This window comes from Rosa chinensis, chromosome 5, assembly GCF_002994745.2.
Source record: "Rosa chinensis cultivar Old Blush chromosome 5, RchiOBHm-V2, whole genome shotgun sequence".
Classification (NCBI taxonomy): domain Eukaryota; kingdom Viridiplantae; phylum Streptophyta; class Magnoliopsida; order Rosales; family Rosaceae; genus Rosa; species Rosa chinensis.
Genome location: NC_037092.1, coordinates 86,316,588 through 86,338,587, shown reverse-complemented (window position 1 = coordinate 86,338,587; position 22,000 = coordinate 86,316,588). Strand labels below are relative to the sequence as shown.

The following is a 22,000-nucleotide window of genomic DNA, read 5'->3' as shown; positions in this document are numbered from 1 at the left end:
GAGAAGCACCGCGTTTGGGCAACACAAGGGGGAGTGTTCAAGGAAAACCTAATTTGTGTTTAGCCCAAACTCTAGGTTACTTGACCTAGTGGTAATAGGATTTAATTAGAAGGATCTAGAATCCTAATCAATGTAGAATTACTTTCCTTGTATGATTGAGATTCTATGCATTGTAATCCTCTATATAAAGTGGCCCCTATTATCAATGAGAATACACAGCAAATTCCTCCCAAATTCAGTTTCTCTACAACAAATTAAAGATATTGGCAGTCATATTACTGATAAGAAAAAATATTTACTGGAGTAAAACTGTAAAAGGAGCAAGGACTAGTTGCACTATATTGAAGACACGATAAGATGAAATCTGTGGTTGAAAATATAAACAATGACGCGATAAAATTTGGGGCTTTGTATTCACGCCTCACGGAGTCGACCTAGAATTTTAGATCGTCTCTCTTCCATTATTCCCCTTGCTTTTGGTTTCTTTGCCTGTTCTCGACACCTCGGTTTTTTCTTCCTGGGTGTTTTCAATGGCCTCGATCCCTAAAAAAACTGATGCTTCTCTTCCTTCATCAGCTGAACCATCATCAACAGCTCGTCGCTGGAAGTATGACGTGTTTTTGAGTTTCAGGGGTACTGACTTTCTAAGGGGTTTTCCGTCCCATTTATACTATCAGCTGCAAGAGAGGGGAATCACAACATTCATGGATGACTCAGATCTTGAAGCAGCGGATGATATGTCTCCCACTCTCCTAGAGGCAATTGAAGGATCAAGGCTCGCAATTGTTGTTCTGACTTCAAATTATGCTTCTTCTGCTCGGTGTTTGGAGCAACTTACAAAGATTTGTCAGATCATGGAGGACGGCACCAGAATTCTTCCAGTTTATTATGTCGACCCTATTGATGTAAGAAATCAACGGGGGCAATTTCAAGATGCTTTCGCCATTTATGAAAAGTATGGGCAATACACGTCGGAGAAGGTCCAGCAGTGGAGAGATGCCTTAAGAAAAGTGGGCAGTTTGCCTGGGTTGAATACACGGGATTACAGGTAAGCATCATGAGACTGGCTATCTCAATTACTAAAGAGTTATAATACTTGTGCTTATTAATATAGCTGACCATTATTTGACCCTTAATTCTTCCTTGTAGGACTCACAGAGATTTTGTCGAAGCCATTTTGGAATCCGTGTGCTACAAAGTACAATCTGGTGTGGAAATCGAAAAAGTACAACCTATTGAAATCAATACGAGAGGTCCTGAAGTAATTGAAGAAACAACACAAGCCATGGATAGGCTTACAGATGATGATGAGGTCAGTGCCGTTGGGGTCTACGGGATGGGAGGCGGAGGCAAGATAACCCTGAAAAACCCGTTGGAGTCTTCTTCATCATCAGCTGTTGAGTGGAAGTATGATGTGTATTTGAGTTTCAGGGGTGTAGATATTGGAAGGGGTTTTACTTCCCATTTATACGATTGTCTAAAAAAGAGAGGAATCAATGCATTCATGGATGAACTAGATCTTCAAGTATGGGATAGTATTTCTGGCGCTTCCATAAAGGCAATTGAAAAATCAAGGTTTGCAATCGTTGTTCTCTCGCAAGACTACGTTTCTTCTACTTGGTGTTTGCATGAACTTACAAAAATCTGTGAGTGCATGGAAGACCAGGGCAGAATTCTTCCAGTTTTTTATAATGTGGAACCCTCTGATGTACGGTACCGGAAGAGGAGTTTTGGAGAAGCTTTCGATAAGCATGAAAGCTCTAGGCGACACACATCAGACAAGGTGAAGCGCTTGATAGATGTTTTAAACCATGTAGCCAGTCTCTTTGGGTGGCATGCAAAGCTTTACAAGTAAGTATCATGATGAGACTACAGGTTTTAGATATATTATTAATTTTCATAATGGATGATTATTTGACCTTTGATTCTTCCTTCCTTGTAGGACTGATAGAGAACTTGTGGACAATATTGTGGATTTTGTGTGCAGTAAAGTACACCCTATTGAAATTGAGTTTACAATGTCCACCGGAGATTTTGAAGCATTTGAATCAAGAAGAACAGCCATGAATGAGGTTATGAAGGCGCTTACAGATGATAAGGTCACTGCCGTTGGGGTCTACGGAATCGGAGGTGTTGGAAAAACAACCATGGTTGAACATGTTAGTGAAGCAGTTCAGAATAATGGGATGTTCCAGCATGTGATCACGGCTGTTGTATCCAAAATCCCCAACTTGAGAAAAATTCAAGGCACATTGGCAGATATGTTGGGTTTTATGTTCGAGGAGGAGACAGAAATTGGAAGATCCCGTAGATTGATGCAGAATATAAGGAGAGGAAATAGGATCCTTATAATCTTGGACGACATTTGGGAGAGAATAGATTTGTCCAACATTGGAATTCCCAGCTACCACGAGCTTCAAAGATGCAATTCCAAAGTCCTACTCACCACAAGGACACAGAATGTCTGTTGTGCCATGAAGTGCCAGTCAAACATTTCTCTTGATGTCTTATCAGAAGAAGATTCTTGGACCTTATTTGTGAACAAAGCAAGAATGTCTTTTGAATCAACCAATTTTTGTGATGTTGCAAAGAAGGTAGCTAGAGCATGTGCTGGTCTTCCAGTTGCGTTGATAGCAGTTGCGAAGGCACTTGGTGATAAGTGTTTGGATGACTGGACAGAAGCAGCTCGACGACTAGAGGCTTCTCAACCTGCCAACCTTGAAGATGGGAAAGTAGCGTTCAATTGTATAAAATTAAGCTATGATTACTTAATATCTGATGATGCCAGGTCATGCTTTTTGCTTTGTTGCCTATTCCCAGAAGACTATGATATCCAAATTGAAGACTTGCTAAAATATGGGATGGGGAAAGGATTGTTTCAAGATTCCAGCACAATGCATGATGCCAGAGCTAGTGCATATTCAGTGGTCAAGTACCTTAAAGATTGTGGCTTACTTTTGAAATCTGAACGGGACGGATGTGTAAAGATGCATGATGTCATTCGGGATGTGGCCATACGGGTTTCGTCATCCGAGGATGGCCCACTGTTTTTTGTACAAGCTGATTGTCAGTTAAAGGAATGGCCAAGTATTAGTGCACATGACGGCTACTCTGCTATCTCACTAATTAGGAATAAAATTTGCAAGCTTCCTGAAGAGTTGGTATGTCCGAAACTCCTGATTTTGTTTCTGCAAAGTAATGTTTGGTTGAATGTGATCCCAGAATGTTTCTTTCAGAGTCTGAATGTGTTGAGGGTATTAGATCTAAGCCAAACCAGAATTTCTTTACTACCCACATCATTCAATATCTTGATCAACCTCCAGACCTTGTATCTAGATGGTTGCTTGTCAACCATAGATAACATATCCATACTCGGAAACTTGAAAAAACTTGAGATTCTTAGTATGAAAGAACTTCCTCTTGTGGAACTGCCAAAAGAAATTGGAGATTTGAACCATCTAAGGATGTTAGACATCACTGGTGATTATGTTGATAATGTTCCATCTGAAGTGATATGCAACCTTACTTCGTTAGAGGAACTATACATGCAGTGTAATTTTGCAGACTGGAGGAGTAAAGTTGAGGGAGCAGGAGAAGAAATTATTGTTGCGTTTGATGAGTTAACTGGCTTGTCATATCTAAACGTTTTGAAGGTCTTCATATCTGATGCTAAATGTTTGCCTAGAGATGTGGAGGTTGAGCCAAACTGGGTAAAGTTTGATATTTGTATCAGCAGAGACCCATCAATCAGAAAAGGGTCCTTGGTTTCAAGTTCTTCACCCGCTTTTGTAAGAGCCTTGACTCTTGATACAAGCATCAATGCCTTACCGGGTTGGTTTATCAATGTGGTGACAATGAAAGCAGAGAAACTACAGTACATAATGTGTTGGGGATTAGATAACATTCTTGTGGAATTTGACTGCGGGAGATTACATGCACTGAAGTATTTATCTGTTATTGGGCCCAATGAGAACTTGAAAGTGTTGATGAACACAGTGACACGCTTTCGGAATGAACCAGTGTTTCAAAACTTGGAAGAGTTGCATCTCATTCAAGTGGATTGCCTGAAGGAGTTATGTGTTGGTGAATTGCCACCTGGGTCTCTATGCAATCTTAGGTTACTGAAGGTGAAACATTGCTATGAATTGGTGGATGCACTCCTCCCGTCACAGTTGCTGCAGAGATTACAAAATCTGAAAGAACTGATTTGTGAAGAGATGGATGAATTAAAATATATTTTTGGATGTGAAGAGCTTGAGCCAAAACAGTTGATTTTGACCGAATTGATAGAAATGAGATTGGAGAATCTAGGGAAACTAATAAAGATATGGAATGGTCCTGCTCATTGTGCAGTCTTCCGGAATCTTCAGAGTTTGGTAGTTTCCAGGTGCTTTGAACTGGAGACTCTCTTCACAGCTGATGTAGCTCAATGTTTTTTGCACTTGGGAGATCTTTCAGTCGAGCTTTGCCCAATGTTGGACAGCATTATTGAAGCAAGTAAGGACACAGTAGACAATATGATTGTTTTTCCAGAATTGAAGAACTTAACTTTGATAAAGCTTCCACAACTCACAAGGTTCACAAGGTTCTGTGGTAGTACTGGAAATGCTATTGAGTGCCCTTTACTGGAATACTTGTATGTGGAGAGGTGCCCCCAGTTTTCAACGTCTGACTTCCATAGCAGGAACAAAGTCCAATTCAATCACCCACAACAATTGGACATTGTACAGAGAAGGTATGTCTGTACAGACCATTCTTCTTTTGCTTTTTTATTTAACAAAGTATGAAATGCTGATCAACATGGGTCGCCACCTGAGTCATGTTGGTTTTCTTAGATCTTGTATATAATTGTGGCCATGCCATAATAAACAAATATAAAAGGTTAGTTATTACAGATGTATTAGTACCCCAAGGAAATATAGAGTTATCATAATAAATAAATATATAAAAGCTTCTTATTAAATATAAAAGCTTACTTTGATATGAATTCAATTATCACCCACAAAGTTGCATTGACATTTGCTATGATACAAAAATCATATCTGGCTGGTTTCATGGTATGTTTTGCGAAGAAGAATTGAGGAAAATGTTGGGTACGTAGAGTAGCATTACCATGCTAGCTCTGTTTCTGGGATAGCGACTTTAAACATAGAATGCATTTTCTACGTTCATATGTCTTTTACTGTACAAGACGAGCTAACTAGCTGTAAATTGCTTAGCAACTTCATGTGTGCATGTATTGTATTTGTGGCTATAGTTTGAGCTACTGTGGATTAGTGTTCTTACATTCATCTAATTACTTAAACATGTAGGAGGGACCATGGGGAAATTCGTAAATTGACCGTGCCGGCACCTCAGATCGGGAATACTGAAATCCCACCGGATGATGGCTTCACTTGGCGAAAATACGGCCAGAAGGAGATCATGGGCTGCAGGTTCCCAAGGTACGTAATTCACTTTGTAACGAAGATTATATTTATGTTTTCATCTATTGTATTGGTTTGAAAAATGGAAAATTAATTTGACATTTTCAATTGAAAAGTCAGCAAGCTTCTACATTTTACAAAGAACTTTTTGGGTTTTACCAGGAAAGCTATGTGTGCTAGCTATAGCTTCAGTGATTACCTAGAAGATTAAGCTGTTACCAATTTGATTCAAGTTGGTGAGTGTCATATTATTCCTGCTAGGTTTTACCTTATGAAATATTCAAGAGTTGACCAGAAATTGACTTGGTCAGCAACATCAATTGTTTTGACCGGAACTTAATTGGCAAATGATCTTTAATTCCCATGATCACAAGTTGCAGATACTTGGTAAATGGGCAGACTTCTGCCAAGGATGGGCATTGACCTGAGAATGTTCTATTGGTCAAATGACAATGTCTACCTCAATATCATAGTCGATCATATGTATTCTTTAGTCTAAATCTTCAATTGGCCGGGTTATAGCCAAAATTATAATTGATCAATGGATAGTAACATGCATTTTGGTCCCTTGCCTTTGATCTCTTTAGCACTTAGCCAATTTGATACATTGTGTTTAGTTCTTTCCACGTATTCGTCAACTTGATGTTAAATTATGTATTTGTAATCTTGAAATTTAAGTATCATCTATTTAGTAATTTTTTTTTATTTCATCTACGTAATTCACAAAGAATAATTTATCAAACCCTATAATTAACTATATGACGTGTTTCAATGAATTTAGGGCCTACTATAGGTGTAACCACCGAAATTCATACAATTGCCCAGCCACGAAGCAAGTTCAGAGGCTTGACAATGATCACTTAACATTTGAAGTAATAAACAGAGGTGACCATACATGTCATATGTCGTCCACTGCACCCTCAAGCCTACCACCATCTGATCAAACTGTGGAGAGGTTCCCCCAGTTTTCAATGTCTGGCTTCCATAGCAGGAACAAAGTCCAATTCAATCATCCACAACAATTGGACATTGTAAAGAGAAGGTATGTCTGTACAGACCATTCTTCTTTTGCTTTTTTATTTAACAAAGTATGAAAAGCTGATCAACATGGGTCGCCACCTGAGTCATGTTGGTTTTCTTGGATCTTGTATATAATTGTGGCCATGCCATAATAAACAAATATAAAAGGTTAGTTATTACAGATGTATTAGTACCCCAAGGAAATATAGAGTTATCATAATAAATAAATATATAAAAGCTTCTTATTAAATATAAAAGCTTACTTTGATATGAATTCAATTATCACCCACAAAGTTGCATTGACATTTGCTATGATACAAAAATCATATCTGGCTGGTTTCATGGTATGTTTTGCGAAGAAGAATTGAGGAAAAATGTTGGGTAAGTAGAGTAGCATTACCATGCTAGCTCTGCTTCTGGGATAGCGACTTTAAACATAGAATGCATTTTTCTACGTTCATATGTCTTTTACTGTACAAGACGAGCTAGATAGCTGTAAATTGCTTAGCAACTTCATGTGTGCATGTATTGTATTTGTGGCTATAGTTTGAGCTACTGTGGATTAGTGTTCTTACATTCATCTAATTACTTAAACATGTAGGAGGGACCGTGGGGAAATTCGTAAATTGACCGTGCCGGCACCTCAGATCGGGAGTACTGAAATCCCACCGGATGATGGCTTCACTTGGCGAAAATACGGCCAGAAGGAGATCATGGGCTGCAGTTTCCCAAGGTATGTAATTCACTTTGTAACGAAGATTATATTTATGTTTTCATCTATTGTATTGGTTTGAAAAATGGAAAATTAATTTGACATTTTCAATTGAAAAGTAAGCAAGCTTCTACATTTTACAAAGAACTTTTTGGGTTTTACCAGGAAAGCTATGTGTGCTAGCTATAGCTTCAGTGATTACCTAGAAGATTAAGCTCTTACCAATTTGATTCAAGTTGGTGAGTGTCATATTATTCCTGCTAGGTTTTACCTTATGAAATATTCAAGAGTTGACCAGAAATTGACTTGGTCAGCAACATCAATTAGTTTGTACCGGAACTTAATTGTCAAATGATCTTTAATTCCCAAAAGTTGCAAGATACTTGGTAAATGGGCAGACTTCTGCCAAGGATGGGCATTGACCTGAGAATGTTCTATTGGTCAAATGACAATGTCTACCTCAATATCATAGTCGATCATATGTATTCTTTAATCTAAATCTTCAATTGGCCGGGTTATAGCCAAACTTATAATTGATCAATGGATAGTAACATGCATTTTGGTCCCTTGCCTTTGATCTCTTTAGCACTTAGCCAATTTGATACATTGTGTTTAGTTCTTTCCACGTATTCGTCAACTTGATGTTAAATTATGTATTTGTAATCTTGAAATTTAAGTATCATCTACTTAGTAAATTTTTTTAATTTCATATACGCAATTCACAAAGAATAATTTATCAAAGCGTAAAATTAATTAACTGTATGATGTGTTTCAATGAATTTAGGGGCTACTATAGGTGTACCCACCAAAACTTATACAATTGCCCAGCCAAGAAGGAAGTTCAGAGGCTTGACAATGATCCCTTAACATTTGAAGTAATATACAGAGGTGACCATACATGTCATATGTCTTCCACTGCACCCTCAAGCCTACCACCATCTGATCAAATTGGGAGAGGATCCTCTCCTTAGTAAATTCCCCTCCTAACCTTTTAAGTTTTTTACAAGATGACGACACGTGTTTTTCTCAGATCTAATGGTCGATCTCTTTTCCTTCACATCCACTTTGTTTCTTTGGTTTCTCTCTCCTGTTCTTAGGGGTGAGTTCGCGAAGCCGAAAACCGAAAAAAACAGAGCTGAAAGTCGAACCGAAGCCGAAAAAAAATAAGCCGAAAAGAAACCGCACCGAAATAAAAAAAACCGAACTGAACCGAACTGGTTCGTTTCTGTTTTCGGTTTTAGGGTGTCAAAAACCGAGTTGAGCCAAACCGAACCGAACCTGTAAAAACAACGTCGTTTTTGCTTTAGGTCAGATACCAAACTCTAATATCACGATATAAATAGTTTCTCACAGCTTTTTTGTTCAGTTTCTTCATCATACTCCAGAGCCTACCTCTTGGTCCATCAGCTCCAATTTCATTCAAATCCCACGCTCTCTCTTTGCCTCCCAAATCCCCAACCTCTCAAAACAAAACTCTCGCCGGAAAATGTCGTGCTCTTGATCCTATCAACCGCTAAAAATGTGACTGAGTTCGTGCAACAACTGGTTACTCTCTCTGAAGATCGTGCTGATCTCCACCAGCATGGTGTCAGTGTCCGTCGCACTGAAGCTCTCTGTTCCGGTGGCTGCGGACCTCGAGCTAGGTATGCCTCTTAGATCTGGCTTGCATTGATTTTCTGTTTCAGATCTGAAATGTTTTGGAATTACTTTGTTATTTTGATGTTTTAGATCATATGTGTGTTAATTTTATCATGCTCTCGTCCTTAGATTTTGCTGTTATCCTTGACCATGATTCAGTACCGTTTCATAACCCAGATTACTTGTTTGACGGTTTGATTCTCTGACTTTGTTGTTCGAAATTGACGTTTTTTTGTGTTTTGTTAATCTCTAGGGCAAGGGTGAATGGACTATCACTCCTATTCTTCATGATGCCACTGAGGTGCCAGTTGTAAGTTTCTTTCTTTTTGTCTACTAGTTTAAATCCCTGGGTTGTTAATTATGTTGTGGGACTCTGATTTTTGAGATGTTTATGATGTGGGTTTTTTGTTTTTGGGTTCAGATTTTCATCAATGTACCCTGGTACTTCAGTGGTCTGTATTCAATGTTCAGTCTGTTTCTGGCCCAAAGAACTAAGAGCAAGTTTGTGATATCAAAGGAAGGAAATGTTGCAGAGACGAGTTGATTTACTTTGTCACCTATGATATTCTTTTCAGCCAGGTAATCTCTTTGTATTCAATTGCTGCTAAGCTTGATTGTTGGAATTATGATGAGCTCTTGAAGCATAATTCTTGAGAGTTCATAACGTCCCATTTTTATCATATTTGCTTGGCCCTGCAATTTTTTATTGGTAAAGGAACTATCAATTTGAATAACAAATCTGGAAAATTGATAGTGCCCATCATTACAGGTGTAATTTTGCTTACACGCTCTCATCTATTACATCTGCCTTGATGACGTTATCGAGATAGCCAAGATAATGAAGACCAGATAGATGGCTAAGGACCAGATCTGAGTATTTCAGTTGTATTTCTGGGTATGAATTCTACCTATGTTCATGTGTTGATTCAGATATCCTTTGATTCAGATTTATGAATCATTTGATCTCAATTATGTTTTCAATTTTGAGGGTTCTGCTATTTGGAGTATTGATGCTAATGGTACTTGCAATATGTTGTTATATGTTCATAGCCCAATTTTTCTTGGTGGATACATTTTACAGTACACCATAACCATCTTGTTATATGTTCAGGTCATTCAATATTTTTGTTATATGCTCTCAGATTATTCTGAAAGAAGTTTTGTTTTATACGAAATTTCTGCCTTTCTAATACTTATCTATCAATCCCAGATTGCTGTTGAAACTGATGATGTATACAAAAGTGCTTGTTGCTTAGCTTTTTCTTAACCGAGATGGTTGGAAAACTGTAAGTCTTCACTTGTGTACTTGCTGCTTAGCATTTTCTTTAGTTCTTCATATATTTTGGAAGCAATGCTGTTGGAATTGGATGGATGAGTGCTGTGAGTAAATTGGATACATAATTGCTTTATTGGTCGCATAATGGTACTTAACTTTCTTTTCATTTGTTTGGTTATGGTAGCATTGTATTTATATATTGAATGTGCAGAAGTGGAGTGCAGTTGCAGGAGCAAGACTATCCTACTCTGATGATGTTGATTTGGACCATCTCAATCATAAAGTTTCTGAGGTAATGTTTCCCTCCTTTAATTATTTATGTTCTTGGTTTTCAAGAAGCAATTTTGTACCAAGCTCTTATAGCTCTCAAAGCATGTCAGGTATCAACTTCCTATTTGTCTGATGTATTTGGGCTGAAGCATTTTTCTGTCTCACTTTGCAGGCAACAAGAACCAATTATCAAAATTTATATTCTATCTGCAGCTGTTTAGAGGATATAATTGTAGTAGGGTAGTTTTAGTTAGACCTCCTCATTTACTATTTGGAAATCCTCTTCAATATTTCTCCCTTAGTCGTCCAGTCTTGTCCCCTTATATTTTATTTTATTCTTGTCGACCTCCACACCACTTCTCTGGGTTCTGGCTACATCCTTAGTTACATCCTTATAGCCTAAGCCTATTGTTTAATCGTTTGGAGGAAGGACATATAGTACTATATTCCAAGAATCCAAGTTTAGATATTTAATTCATGCTTTGGGTATGAAGTTCAATGGGAATATGATTTTTTTTGAAACTCAATTGCAATGGACTAATGACCAACTGTCTAAATGAAGGGTATTCCTTGAATTTGAATGGTGGCAGAGATAAAGAGAAAAATCAAGACAAGATCACAAACCTCAATAAGAAGCTTGGTTCTTAGAGCTGAAACTTTCAAGAACGGTGCAAACGCAGGGGAAGAGTTATCAGTCACATATATATCAAATTACTAATCAATAATTAAATTCTAACAATTGGGTCTTGATTATGAATATATATAAGAATAGGCATACCATTAATTTGATAGCTAATAAGAAACCCAGGTGAGAGAAAGGGTGAGGGAGAAGAAGATGGAGACAAAATTGGTTGTGGATTTTCTATATTTGTTTTTGTTATTTAGTTTTCTATAAATTAGGAATTAAATCGTTACAAAAATTAGTGGAGTCTAGAGGTCTAAATAGAATCATCTTTTTCTAGTAACGTATTTAGTTTTTTTTTTGGCAAAATAGTCAAATTACCCCCTAACTTTTCTCATAGCTGTCATTTTACCCCCTGACATTTTAATTTTGATTTTTCACACCCTAACTTTTCTAACTCTTGCCGATTCACACCCTACCGTTAACTTTTAGATTTTCCATCCAATTTTTCTGTTAACTTGCTGGGCGTTTTCGTCTTTCCAATCATCATCCAAAAAAAAAAAAACACTAAACAAACCAATTGTTCAAGAATATCAATACATACAAATGAGGGTTTTTTTATTATTTTTTTTATTTTTTTTTTAACTCTTAACACCAACAAAAAAGATATCAACCCTAAAACTGTAAATCATACTCCCTCTCACCAAAACCATAATTGTTGGTTCCTCAACGCAATTGAATAATAAGTCATTCAATAGTTCATTACAATTAGAGCTATCTCAGCCAAAATAATCAAGTCTAAAATCCAAATATTCAAGTCATGATTAACTTTCACACAAAACAATGCTAGAATTTTTACATAATCCCTTCACTTAAATTAAAGAGCTAAATTTGATAGCACATTGGTTTTCCATAATGAAGGCATAATCAACACTTCAACTAATAGTAAGACAAATACTAAAACAATGTTCTGTTCTTTCATCAGTTAAACTATATATCCTAATAGATTCACCACGTACTTGAAATTTTAACAAAGACCACTAATTTATATTCTATAGCTTCCAATGTGTGTTGTTGTTGGCAGGAGTAATACGAGTGTAGAATGCATTAGAATGCATTGTCACTAGCTTTAGAAATTGGTTGAGATGCGGTAGCTTCAGTACTGATTGTAGAATGCATTGTCACTTGAGTTATACGAGTGGCACGATTGACCTAGAAAACAAAGTATGACAATAAAAGTAAAATTCAGTATATTGTTATTTGACAGTATTAAAAATGAAAAATAAATAAATAAATAAAAAGAGTTTCCACATAAATTTAAGGATGATTCATAGCATATACCGCAATGCAAAAGACTAGCTTATTTTGTAACCAAAAAAAAAAAAAGACTAGCTTATTTTTGACATACAATGTTAACCCAAAACTTGTCATACTCATAATCCAACGCAAAATAAAAGTTCTTTGAATAATTAAATGAACTTACATATTGTCCCCTTCTTCTTTCAATACCTGGGAGAGCTTGTCCTCCACCATTACCAAAGCTTGTAGGTTGCCCTTTTCCTCTTGTTGGAGCAATGAATTGGCTTCTTCCTCTTCCGGCACTTGCAAATGTTTGTCCTCCTCCTCTAGTACCGAAACTTGTAGATTGTGACCTTCCAATAAAGCTTTCAAACTGTCCTCTTTCTCTTGTTGGAGCAACAAATTGGCCTCTTCCTCCTCTAGTCCCCCCAACTCTAACATATTGAACACCATGTCTTCCCTACAGTACATTGCAAATTTAAAAGTGAAAATTAAAAAAATATTAATAAATAAAAAATTTAAACAAACAAACATAAGTTAAGTATGCTAGTATATAGACTTAATTGACTAACTTGTCCTCTTGTTCCTTGTCCAAATTGTGCTTCTTCCATCATAATTGAATTTCCAATACCTCTTCCTCTATTTGTGCCCTGTAAGGATACTACAATTTCTCAAATCATTCACCAAAGCCATTACTTACATTAAACTAAACAAAGAGGCTTTTAAACTTACGGTTCCTCTAGCCCTTCCTCTTGCTGTTCCACTTGCCTTGTACATATTTTCGCTCGCTGGAACATGAGGAGGAGGTTCTAGTGCTTGTCCTCTCTGAGAACATAAGGAATTTAATGTTGAACAAGCTACATGAAAATTTTATTTAATATTGAAGTTATAGTACAATACTACAAATGAAAGGTTAGAATACATACCTGAGGACATGTCCTCTTATTATGACCTTCATTTTTACAAAGTGTGCACTTAGATGGGGCATGATATCTCTGTAGCTTTTTTGCACCTTTGGGAATCTCATTTGGTTCTAAAATTCTTCTCTTTTTGGGCCTTCCTGGTTGTTTGTGATAGAGTGGTGGAAGAATCGGCATGCCACCAGTTTTAGGCCACAAGTCTTGACTGGACATTGGGCAAAAGAAGTAACCATAGGCTCGGTCATAAGCCTCCCTCTTGTAATGGTTATGTACAAAATCATATGGACTTGCATCCATCCAACCAAGACAAGTCATTGCATGAGAACATGGAATACCACAAAGGTCCCACTTTCTACATGAACAAGTTCTATCCTCCATATTAACATAAAATTTTCTTCCATGAAGATGAGTGACCTCGAAATGGCCTCCAATGGAAGATTCAGCATAGCAATTATTACTCAGTTCTCTGTTTTTCTCGATAATACCAAATATTCTTGGTCCAACAGGTTGTGTCCAATTCAACTCCCTTTGCTTTGCCATCCTCAGCATTAAGTACATTCTCAACCTCTCCAGCATTGTTAGGATAGGTTTATCTCTTGCTTCCAATATGGCAGAATTGAATGCTTCACAAAGATTGTTAAGGAGTATATCACATTTGGCCTCAGTTTTAAAATGCGACCTACTCCAATGAATTGCAGCCCTTTTTCTCAACCAGTCATGAGCATCTTTACACAGCCTTAATACCTTGTCCATTTCTTCTTCAAACCAAGGAACAGTAGTGGACTTCGAAGCTGCCCACATACCTTGCTTCAATGCAAGTCCTGTGTGACCAGCACCTTTAAAATTATTGTAGAGGTGTCTAACACAATGCCTATGTTCCGCTTGAGGCATCAACTCTTCAATAGCATCAAGTAGACCTTTTTGCTTGTCACTAATAAAGACCCAACCATTTCCCGCATTTAAAATCTCCACATCATTAATAAAGTATTCCAGAAACCACATCCAAGTCTCTCTATTTTCAACTTCAACGATGGCAAATGCTATCGGGTACATACCATTATTTGCATCGACCCCTACAGCACTTAGAAGCTGCCCTTTGTATGGACCCTTAATGTGACACCCATCACATCCTACTACTTTTCTACAACCTTCAATGAAACCCTTCTTTAGAGCTGCATAACAAATATATATTCTCTTAAATACAGGCCCTTCTTCAGTCATTTCAGTTTTAATTTTAACAGTGCTGCCCGGGTTAAGTCTCTTTAATTCTTCACCATAATCTCTTAGTACCGCATATTGCTCCTGAATGCCACCTTGTATCCTCCTCTTAGCTTTTTCCTTGGCCTTATAAAACTGATCAAGTGTAACATCAATCCCGTACTGCTTAGCCACCATTCGAATAAAGTCTCTAGGTTTTATTTTGGGATTGGATCTGAAGACCTCATCAAACCTGTCTGCTATCCAAGTAGAAGTAGCATGCTTTATTTTTTTTGACCTCCCGCAGTGATGCAATGGCTCATAAGTCTTGACCCTCACAGTAGGACCATTCCCAACCATAGATGCATATATTTTGAATGGACAACTTCCCTTACATTGTCCTTTACATTTCACTATAACCTTGTCAGAATCATTTTTGTCAAAACTTAGTGGCCTTCCAGATTTGATAGACAATTCTCTTATGGCCTCCCTACATTGTGTCATAGTTGGAAACTCCAGACCCAGTTTGAAGTATGGATCTTGTAAGTCAGTATCTCTTCTATATTGCTTGAACTTTGGTTGCTTTTTCTTAGGCTTCATGTACTTAACAGTCTCATTAACCTCCTCATCACTTGAACTCTCATCAAGGCTCTCAAGATCATCGCTGTCCATAGCCCAATCATCAGACTCCTCTCCAGGTTCCACATGATGATCAACTTCAATTTCATCTACAACACAACTCTTGAACTGCCTCATATCTTCATCGCTCTGAACATATTCTTCATCCACAAACCACTGTGCATCTTCAGGATCTAGTACATCTTCATCATTGCTGGAATCTCCGTCCGAATCATTATCTGCCAAGACATTAACATCAAGTCCTATATCATAATCCGCTTTATCATCCCCATATGCACCCGCTCCATTGTCAGCTTGAACATGATGAGTAACTTGTGATTCTTCATTAAATGCAAGAGTTTCATCCAAAACTATGCAATCACTAATATAGGCAACAGAAACTTATCTAGTGGATTGGTTTAGTGAACACTCTAGAACCCTTATGTCACTATCTATCTCTACCAAACCATCAGTTTTATGGTAGAAAAAGTATTGAATTCTCTCAATATCATATCCAAGATTTCTAGCAATTACTGCCAAGTCCCACTTGCTAAATAAGTTAACGTCATAGTTGTCTGCCCAACATACAGAACCACCCACATACTCTCCACTAGAAAATACACCCCCATGTCTAATTTCAAGAGTAAAATTGTCTGGATCAGCTGTAGAAAACACACACAAAAAAGGAAAAAAAAAAAATTAATTAGTTAATTAAATAACAATGAATGACTATATATATATGCAGAACAAGAATGCAATGCTGATCAACCCACATTATGGGTAAGTTTGAATGGTTAAATGACCTAGATAACATAAAATTGTAATCCAAGGAGTTAACTGTTAAAGCATGAACAGAACCCTAAAATAAAGTAGTCTAGTTGTTGTTGACTGGCCCTAAAATCAATTGAAGTAGGAAACTGAATGACAAAGTTCACTTACGACTTCAAGTCTTCTCCTGCATTATTGACTGCAAGCCTATGCATATTTTAGATTAAGAAACACACAAATTTACATAAACAACTCTCAACTCTATATTCTTTCGTATAACTGTTTGATTTTTTTTTTTTTTTGGTCTGAATTGTTTGATCAACACAAAAGACAATTGAGAAACCCTAATTGATATTGAACAAACCAAACAAAAGAATAGAGTTTTGGATCCATACACCAGTCCACCTAAATCAACGTCTTCAGAGAACCCTAATTTAAAATTCTCTAGAACTCAAAGACATGGAAAAATCTAGAGGTTAGTCACTTACAGTAGTTTGGAACATCTCCATTATTCCTTAGCTTCACCTTCTCCATTCCATATTCAGAAAAGAAAAGAAAAGACCGCTTCATCTCTACAATGAAAGCTTCATGTCTTCGCTTTTGTCGTTTGATTTCTCTTGACAAGAAAAGAAAAAAAAAAGAGTCTCATACTCTTACTTAACGTATGCTTAAATATTTTTTTTTTGGGTGTCAATTGGAAAGACGAAAATGCCCAACAAGTTAACGGAGAAATTGGATGAAAAATCTAAAAATTAACGGTAGGGTGTGAATCGGCAAGAGTTAGAAAAGTTAGGGTGTGAAAAATCAAAATTGAAATGTCAGGGGGTAAAATGGCAGCTATGAGAAAAGTTAGGGGGTAATTTGACTATTTTGCCTTTTTTTTTTTTACCATATTAAAAAGGCTCCAATGGCCTGGATTTTTTCCATATTGAAAAGGCTCCTGGCCTTGATTTTTTTTCCATGTTGAAAAGGCTCCAATGGCCTTGATTTCTAAATTCCTAGTTTTCAGAATAATTTTTGTAAGTGGATTGGTGAGCAAGGGGCCTAAATGGCCAGTCAAAATAGAAAGAGAACTAACTAATGTGAGTCTCTCATAGTAACTATCAAACATGGCTGAAAAAAAAAAAAACAAAAAACAAAACAAAAAAGAACATAAGTTTTAAATAATTTTTATTAAAAAAAAACGAAATTAGACCGAACTGAACCGAACCTATTGGTCTGATTCGGTTTTCAGTTTGGAACTCTGAAAAATGCGAAACCGAACCGAACTGAAGTTTAAGTTTGGTTCGGTTCTCAATTTTGGCTCAAAACCGAACCGAAATAAACTGAACCCACCCCTAATTCTTCTTTTCCTCCCCTTTCTCTTTCTTATGTTCTTTTCTTTACGTTCTTCCCTCCTTATCAGACGAATTGCAATTAATCAATCTCTCTCCTTCCCACATATATTTCCTCTCTCTCAAAATCAAAACGTTACAATTCCATTCCTCCAAAAAAGCGCCACAACGTGGTTGCACCTCCATGCCTGTGGGCCTCGACAGAGGGTGATGAGCGTGGTCGGACGGGACTCGTGCCAAGGGGCGGCTCAATGGCTGAGCGCTGGGTCCAAAGAGGGTGGAAGAAACCAGGAACAGGATGATGGTATGAAGGTGTGGGGATCCGATTCAGATCGAATTCGATCTGGGTTGCTGTATGGCGAGCGACTTTGCAGGTGGTGGTGCCCGGTGGTTCGGAGTGGGTTAGTGGAACATGGGCGGTGAGTGGCGGTGTTTATGGCAGCCTAATGCGCATGCGGCGATGGAAGGGACTGCGATCGTTGATCTGGTGTTAAAGCGATCTCAACCAAAATCTATCCTAGTCCAGTGCGTTTCAAATTTCTGGGCGGTAGTCGTCGTAGATGCCGACGAGGTAGCGGTGGTGTGGGGGAGACACGGGGCCGGCGGCACTCGGGTTGGAGGCTTGCAGGCTGGTGGGAGCTTCTGGGTTGGGCTGGTTGGTGGTCCTAGGCTACATATTTGGGCCCTTGTTGGGCTGCCTTTCATTTTCAGTTCTGGGTTTTATTTTTTACGTGTTTTGGTTTAAGTTTATTTTCAGTTTTGCTTAAAATAAGTCCCTATCAAGGTATTATAGGGAGGGTCTGGCTGAATGCCTATGTATGCACTCAAAGTGCTTTGTCTGTCTTGGAGCGACGACGATCTATAATCAAATGGACGCAACCCCCTAGTGATAGGATGAAATGAAGTGTCGCCGGAGGTTGTTCTGGTCGGCAGCATAGTGGGAAAGCAGGTTTAATTGTTTTATGGCTTTGTATGAGCTTTATCTTTCCGGTATGTCACCGTTGTGAAGCAAATGGAGTTGCCCAGATGTCTGGTATGTCAACTCTTGCTAGTTGGTGCATGTTTGAATACATAGGATTAGTGGAGGCTCCTCTTGGTATTCGGGATGTTCTCTTGTTACTAATTGTTCGGGGTTTAGGCTTCACGTCCCCCCCATTGTATTCAGCAGTTTCATTAATGAAAGCTTGATGGCAGCTGCACCGGCCCTTATTTTCAAAAAAAAAAAAAAAAAAAAAAGCGCCACAACGTTTCAATCTTGCACTTTTTCGGCGACTCCCAATTTACCAAACCAGTTTTCCAACGAACCCAATTTACCAAACTCGTCTCAATCCACAAATTGTGTTACAGTTTTAAGAAGAGACTCATCCCAAGGTTTTCGATCGTTAAAGTTTTGATGTGGAAGGACTGATAGAAGAGGAAAAGTTGAGTTTGGCTACTGTTGTTGCGACTCAAGAGAACTACTTCTTGAATAGGTTTCTGACCACTAATCTCAGCCAAATACCTCAGTTGTTAAATGTATACCAAGGCAAAGTTGCTGTGTAGAACCTATCATAGTAATTTGTATACCAATTTGTCATGTTCTTTTGCATTAATTCATCATGAACAATGAGATACTTGATGGGTAGAGATTGAATGTGATCAAATTTATCACTCATTAATAATGCGGTCAAAGCCCTCAGCCTCTCTCAATTCACCCATGCCTTCAAAATTTCATGATTTTTGACTTGGAATTAGATTGGTTTTATTTAATTTCCCATCACTGTAGCATTTGAAATCGCTCCCCTTTGTAGTGCTCTCCACAGCTTCAGTTTGCTGCTATTCCTTTAATGATTGCTTATCAATCTCTTTTGAGGGCTTAATCAAATTGGATTTAGTTGTGGCGACGGAAGCGATGAGATTGGGTAGCGATGAATGATAACAAAATCTACCTCAGCTAGATTTGGCTTGGATTTCATAAAATCTAATTCTTACTTTCATTTTCCAGGTGCTTTATGACAGGACCCGACCCAGGAATCACCCCAATTACCTGGATACGAGCCTGCGGGGCCCACGTTAAGCGAAATCCTACCGAAAATTCGGCAGAACCTCCCCTAAATATGGGCTACCCAAAAAAAATTTCACAAACCTGGATATGATTACAACATTAACTTCTACTCAACCTACAATATCATATTTACAACCCAAGCATATATATTACATCCGGAAAGTTCAAATCCCAACATAATCCTCCGTAAGCGACAACATCCATCAAACTTAAAAGAAAAGGTTTATCAGAGCAACACTAAAACTAAGCCGATATCATACAAGGTAGGTTAAGTAATAACCTACGGACAAAAACGGAAGCGCTGATTTCCAAAGTCCTTGAGCCTGGACGCAATCTCGGCTAATCTGAAATCTGGGCATTTGAAAACGAAGGGCCCAGGGGAAAACATATAAAATCCATTAGAGTGAGTGGACAAAACCGAAACTAGATTCAAAACAATTTATGGTATGCTTCCCCATTTCTCTTTTTAACAAAACCATCATGCAGCGAGACTTCATGAAAAATTTCCAACTCAATCCTTTTCCAAGAAACTCATTTGATGACTAGGAAGGAATGCTTCCTAGGCATCTCATGCCATCGGGGAGGGACTGCCACCCAATGACGCATCTGAAGGGACTGCCAACCGGAGTAGGAGGCGGTGATTAGTTGGGACTGCCAACTAGCCACAGGTAGTAGACGGGACTGCCGACTAACTACCTCAAGTCATCTGGAAGGGACTGCCAACCAGATGACGCATCGGATGGGACTGCCAACAGAGCTGTAGTCTGGACGGGACTGCCGACTAGACTATTACCTAGAAGGGACTGCCAACTAGGTAAGATACGCATGTGCCAAACTGGCCTCCTTATCAACTGTTTCATTTTTAATCCTTTTCTTTCCATAAATCACATTTCAAAACATAATACCATGCTGCATGCATTATTTAAATAAAAATAAAGGTCCACTCACAAGTGAGTCCCGCAGCTAACCCTGCTGCCTGCCTGTGTCCTCCTCGCTCGAGGGCTCAGTACGTCCTGTCACAATTGCATAGGATATAATTAACCATAATAACGAAATACTCTCAACAACAACTCATTTCCCTCGGAATAATCATCCGTTATTCACAAATTGTTATAAAACTCCCACACTTCAATTTGGGATTAAAATTCTTGAATACGGAAATCTTCTTACAATTCAACGCCCTCATTTAATCTTTAACCTTTACAAGGATCGCTCCGATAACTTAACTAATTAAATTACAATTCCTTAACCATATTAAATCACCAAATTCTAACGTAATATCCTCTCCAAAATTTCCAAATTCTTTCCCAACTTTCCCTATTTCCCATTCACAATTCCAACTCTAAATCTCAACTCCTCTCTAAATTTTCTTTTCCAAATCATAATCTCAACTCCAAATACCTCAACAAAATAGAACAATTCCACAATAACCTTAATAATAGTTTATCAAGATATTTACCCATAAAATTTATAAACCATAATATCCAAAATAACAATAACCACACCAAAATTCCAAGAAATCTCAAACCAAACAACCTCAAGTTTAACACACAACTCAAAAGTGAAATCCAATTCCGGTCAACCTATTTAGCTCAAAATCATCTCCACAACACACCCAACAATTCTATACCTGCAACAACAACCAACACAAGCAGAAAAAGCCGGAATTTCAAACCCAAACTCAAGAACGCGGATGCAACTGTTCATGCTACTGTTCACGTCCCCAATCACCTTGAATTCTTCCTCCACAGCTCAAAACAAGCTGCAACAAGGTTAGCAACATGTTCAGCAACTCACCAACAACCAAAACCCAAGGAAATTCGGCCGGAAACCGCCGGAAAACCGAGATCGGAGCCAAACTCCGGTTTTCCCCTTTTCTGCAAATTCTCTTCAAAACTCAAAAACTAATGATACCCAAGGTGAAAAACTTACATATCTAGGTAAAGGAGGGAGGGAGGATCATGCCATGGTGAGCGGTGTGCACGGAGGTGGCCGGACGACGTCAATTTTTGGTGGAAGAGGGCTGGCGGCGAAAGAAAAAGAAAAGGGAGGGGGAGAGCTCGGGCTTGTCCCGTTTTTTTCCTCAATCTGTCACTTTCTCTTTCTCTCTCTTCCCTAAAAGGAAACCTACTTAAATAAAACCCAAGTTAAAAATAGTAACTCACATTTTAAGTCATAACTTTCCCGTAAAAAAATTCCGATTTAAACAAACTACGTGTCCACGAACTCGATTTTTCGTATACTAAAACAATCTCAAAGAAATTTCCTAATTTACCGGACTAAAGAAAAAGTCACTCCTCGGTCAACCACGGTAAAAAGTAACTAATAGGTACGGGGCATTACACTTTACCAAGATCTGGGGCTTTCGAAATGCCTAGACCCTGTTGACACTTATATACGATTTAAAACCATCATTCATATCTGAGAACGGGGGGGGGGGGGGGGGGGGGGGGAGGGGAAGGGAGCGAGAGAGAGAGAGAGTTGGCATCGGAGAATACATACGAAAACTATAAAGGGATATTTTGTAAAATCAGTAACTTTTTATGTTGAGGAGATATGTAGACCATTGAATATGAGACTTGACATATGTCGTCATCGGGGAAAAAAGCTTAGGTAGGTTAGGAGGGGAGTGAGCTCAGGAGAGGATCCTCTCCCGATCAAATTAAGCAACAGTGGTGGTGGCCGCAGTGATGGTATGTACTAGATATGAAGCCCGCGCGAAACAAATCCATCAGAAAAATTGAACAATGGAAGAATGGTAAGCATAGTTTTACAGAAGAATAGAAAGGGTGGTTTGAAGCAAATGGAATGCTGAACCAAAAATTGAAAAAGAAAAGAAAAGTAAAGAAGCATATG

General features: G+C 38.2%; 2 protein-coding genes across 8 annotated transcripts; one reads left to right on the top strand and one right to left on the bottom strand.

Moving 5' to 3' along the window:
* Positions 1 to 396: 396 nt before the first annotated feature.
* On the top strand, positions 397 to 10,917 carry LOC112164583 (disease resistance-like protein DSC2). 4 transcript variants are annotated; one of them, XM_024300819.2, is made up of 12 exons: positions 397 to 1,048; positions 1,150 to 1,851; positions 1,943 to 4,735; positions 5,313 to 5,444; positions 6,208 to 6,468; positions 7,048 to 7,179; positions 9,050 to 9,106; positions 9,218 to 9,375; positions 9,566 to 9,691; positions 10,007 to 10,082; positions 10,287 to 10,364; positions 10,515 to 10,917. In XM_024300819.2, the coding sequence occupies exons 1-8, from the start codon at positions 531 to 533 to the stop codon at positions 9,303 to 9,305; spliced, it is 4,683 nt and encodes a 1,560-aa protein (XP_024156587.1). In that variant the 5' UTR covers positions 397 to 530; the 3' UTR covers positions 9,306 to 9,375; positions 9,566 to 9,691; positions 10,007 to 10,082; positions 10,287 to 10,364; positions 10,515 to 10,917. The 4 variants fall into 4 exon arrangements, with proteins under 4 accessions (XP_024156587.1, XP_024156586.1, XP_040363396.1 ...); XM_024300818.2 differs by having other exon boundaries at positions 10,284 to 10,364; XM_040507462.1 differs by having other exon boundaries at positions 10,257 to 10,364.
* Positions 10,918 to 11,026: 109 nt separating this feature from the next.
* On the bottom strand, positions 11,027 to 14,905 carry LOC121049626. 4 transcript variants are annotated; one of them, XM_040507463.1, is made up of 4 exons: positions 12,996 to 14,905; positions 12,836 to 12,913; positions 12,448 to 12,723; positions 11,027 to 12,176 (listed from the first exon to the last, which is right to left on the bottom strand). In XM_040507463.1, exons 1-4 carry the CDS (start codon positions 13,038 to 13,040, stop codon positions 12,072 to 12,074), a joined length of 504 nt encoding a protein of 167 aa, XP_040363397.1. In that variant the 5' UTR covers positions 13,041 to 14,905; the 3' UTR covers positions 11,027 to 12,071. The 4 variants fall into 4 exon arrangements, 1 of the variants encoding a protein (XP_040363397.1); XR_005800942.1 differs by having other exon boundaries at positions 11,027 to 12,723; XR_005800940.1 differs by having other exon boundaries at positions 12,448 to 14,905.
* Positions 14,906 to 22,000: the final 7,095 nt, after the last annotated feature.

Excerpts from the sequence above, each read along its gene's own strand:
- LOC121049626 (XM_040507463.1), bottom strand. The coding sequence starts at position 13,040 with ATGTACAAGGCAAGTGGAACAGCAAGAGGAAGGGCTAGAGGAACC. Across the intron at positions 12,914-12,995 it reads GAGGAAGGGCTAGAGGAACC|GGCACAAATAGAGGAAGAGG; the intron begins GTAAGTTTAAAA and ends GTATCCTTACAG. Across the intron at positions 12,724-12,835 it reads GACAAGGAACAAGAGGACAA|GGAAGACATGGTGTTCAATA; the intron begins GTTAGTCAATTA and ends AATGTACTGTAG.
- LOC112164583 (XM_024300816.2), top strand. The coding sequence starts at position 531 with ATGGCCTCGATCCCTAAAAAAACTGATGCTTCTCTTCCTTCATCAGCT. Across the intron at positions 6,469-7,047 it reads TTGGACATTGTAAAGAGAAG|GAGGGACCGTGGGGAAATTC; the intron begins GTATGTCTGTAC and ends TTAAACATGTAG. Across the intron at positions 7,180-7,942 it reads ATGGGCTGCAGTTTCCCAAG|GGGCTACTATAGGTGTACCC; the intron begins GTATGTAATTCA and ends CAATGAATTTAG.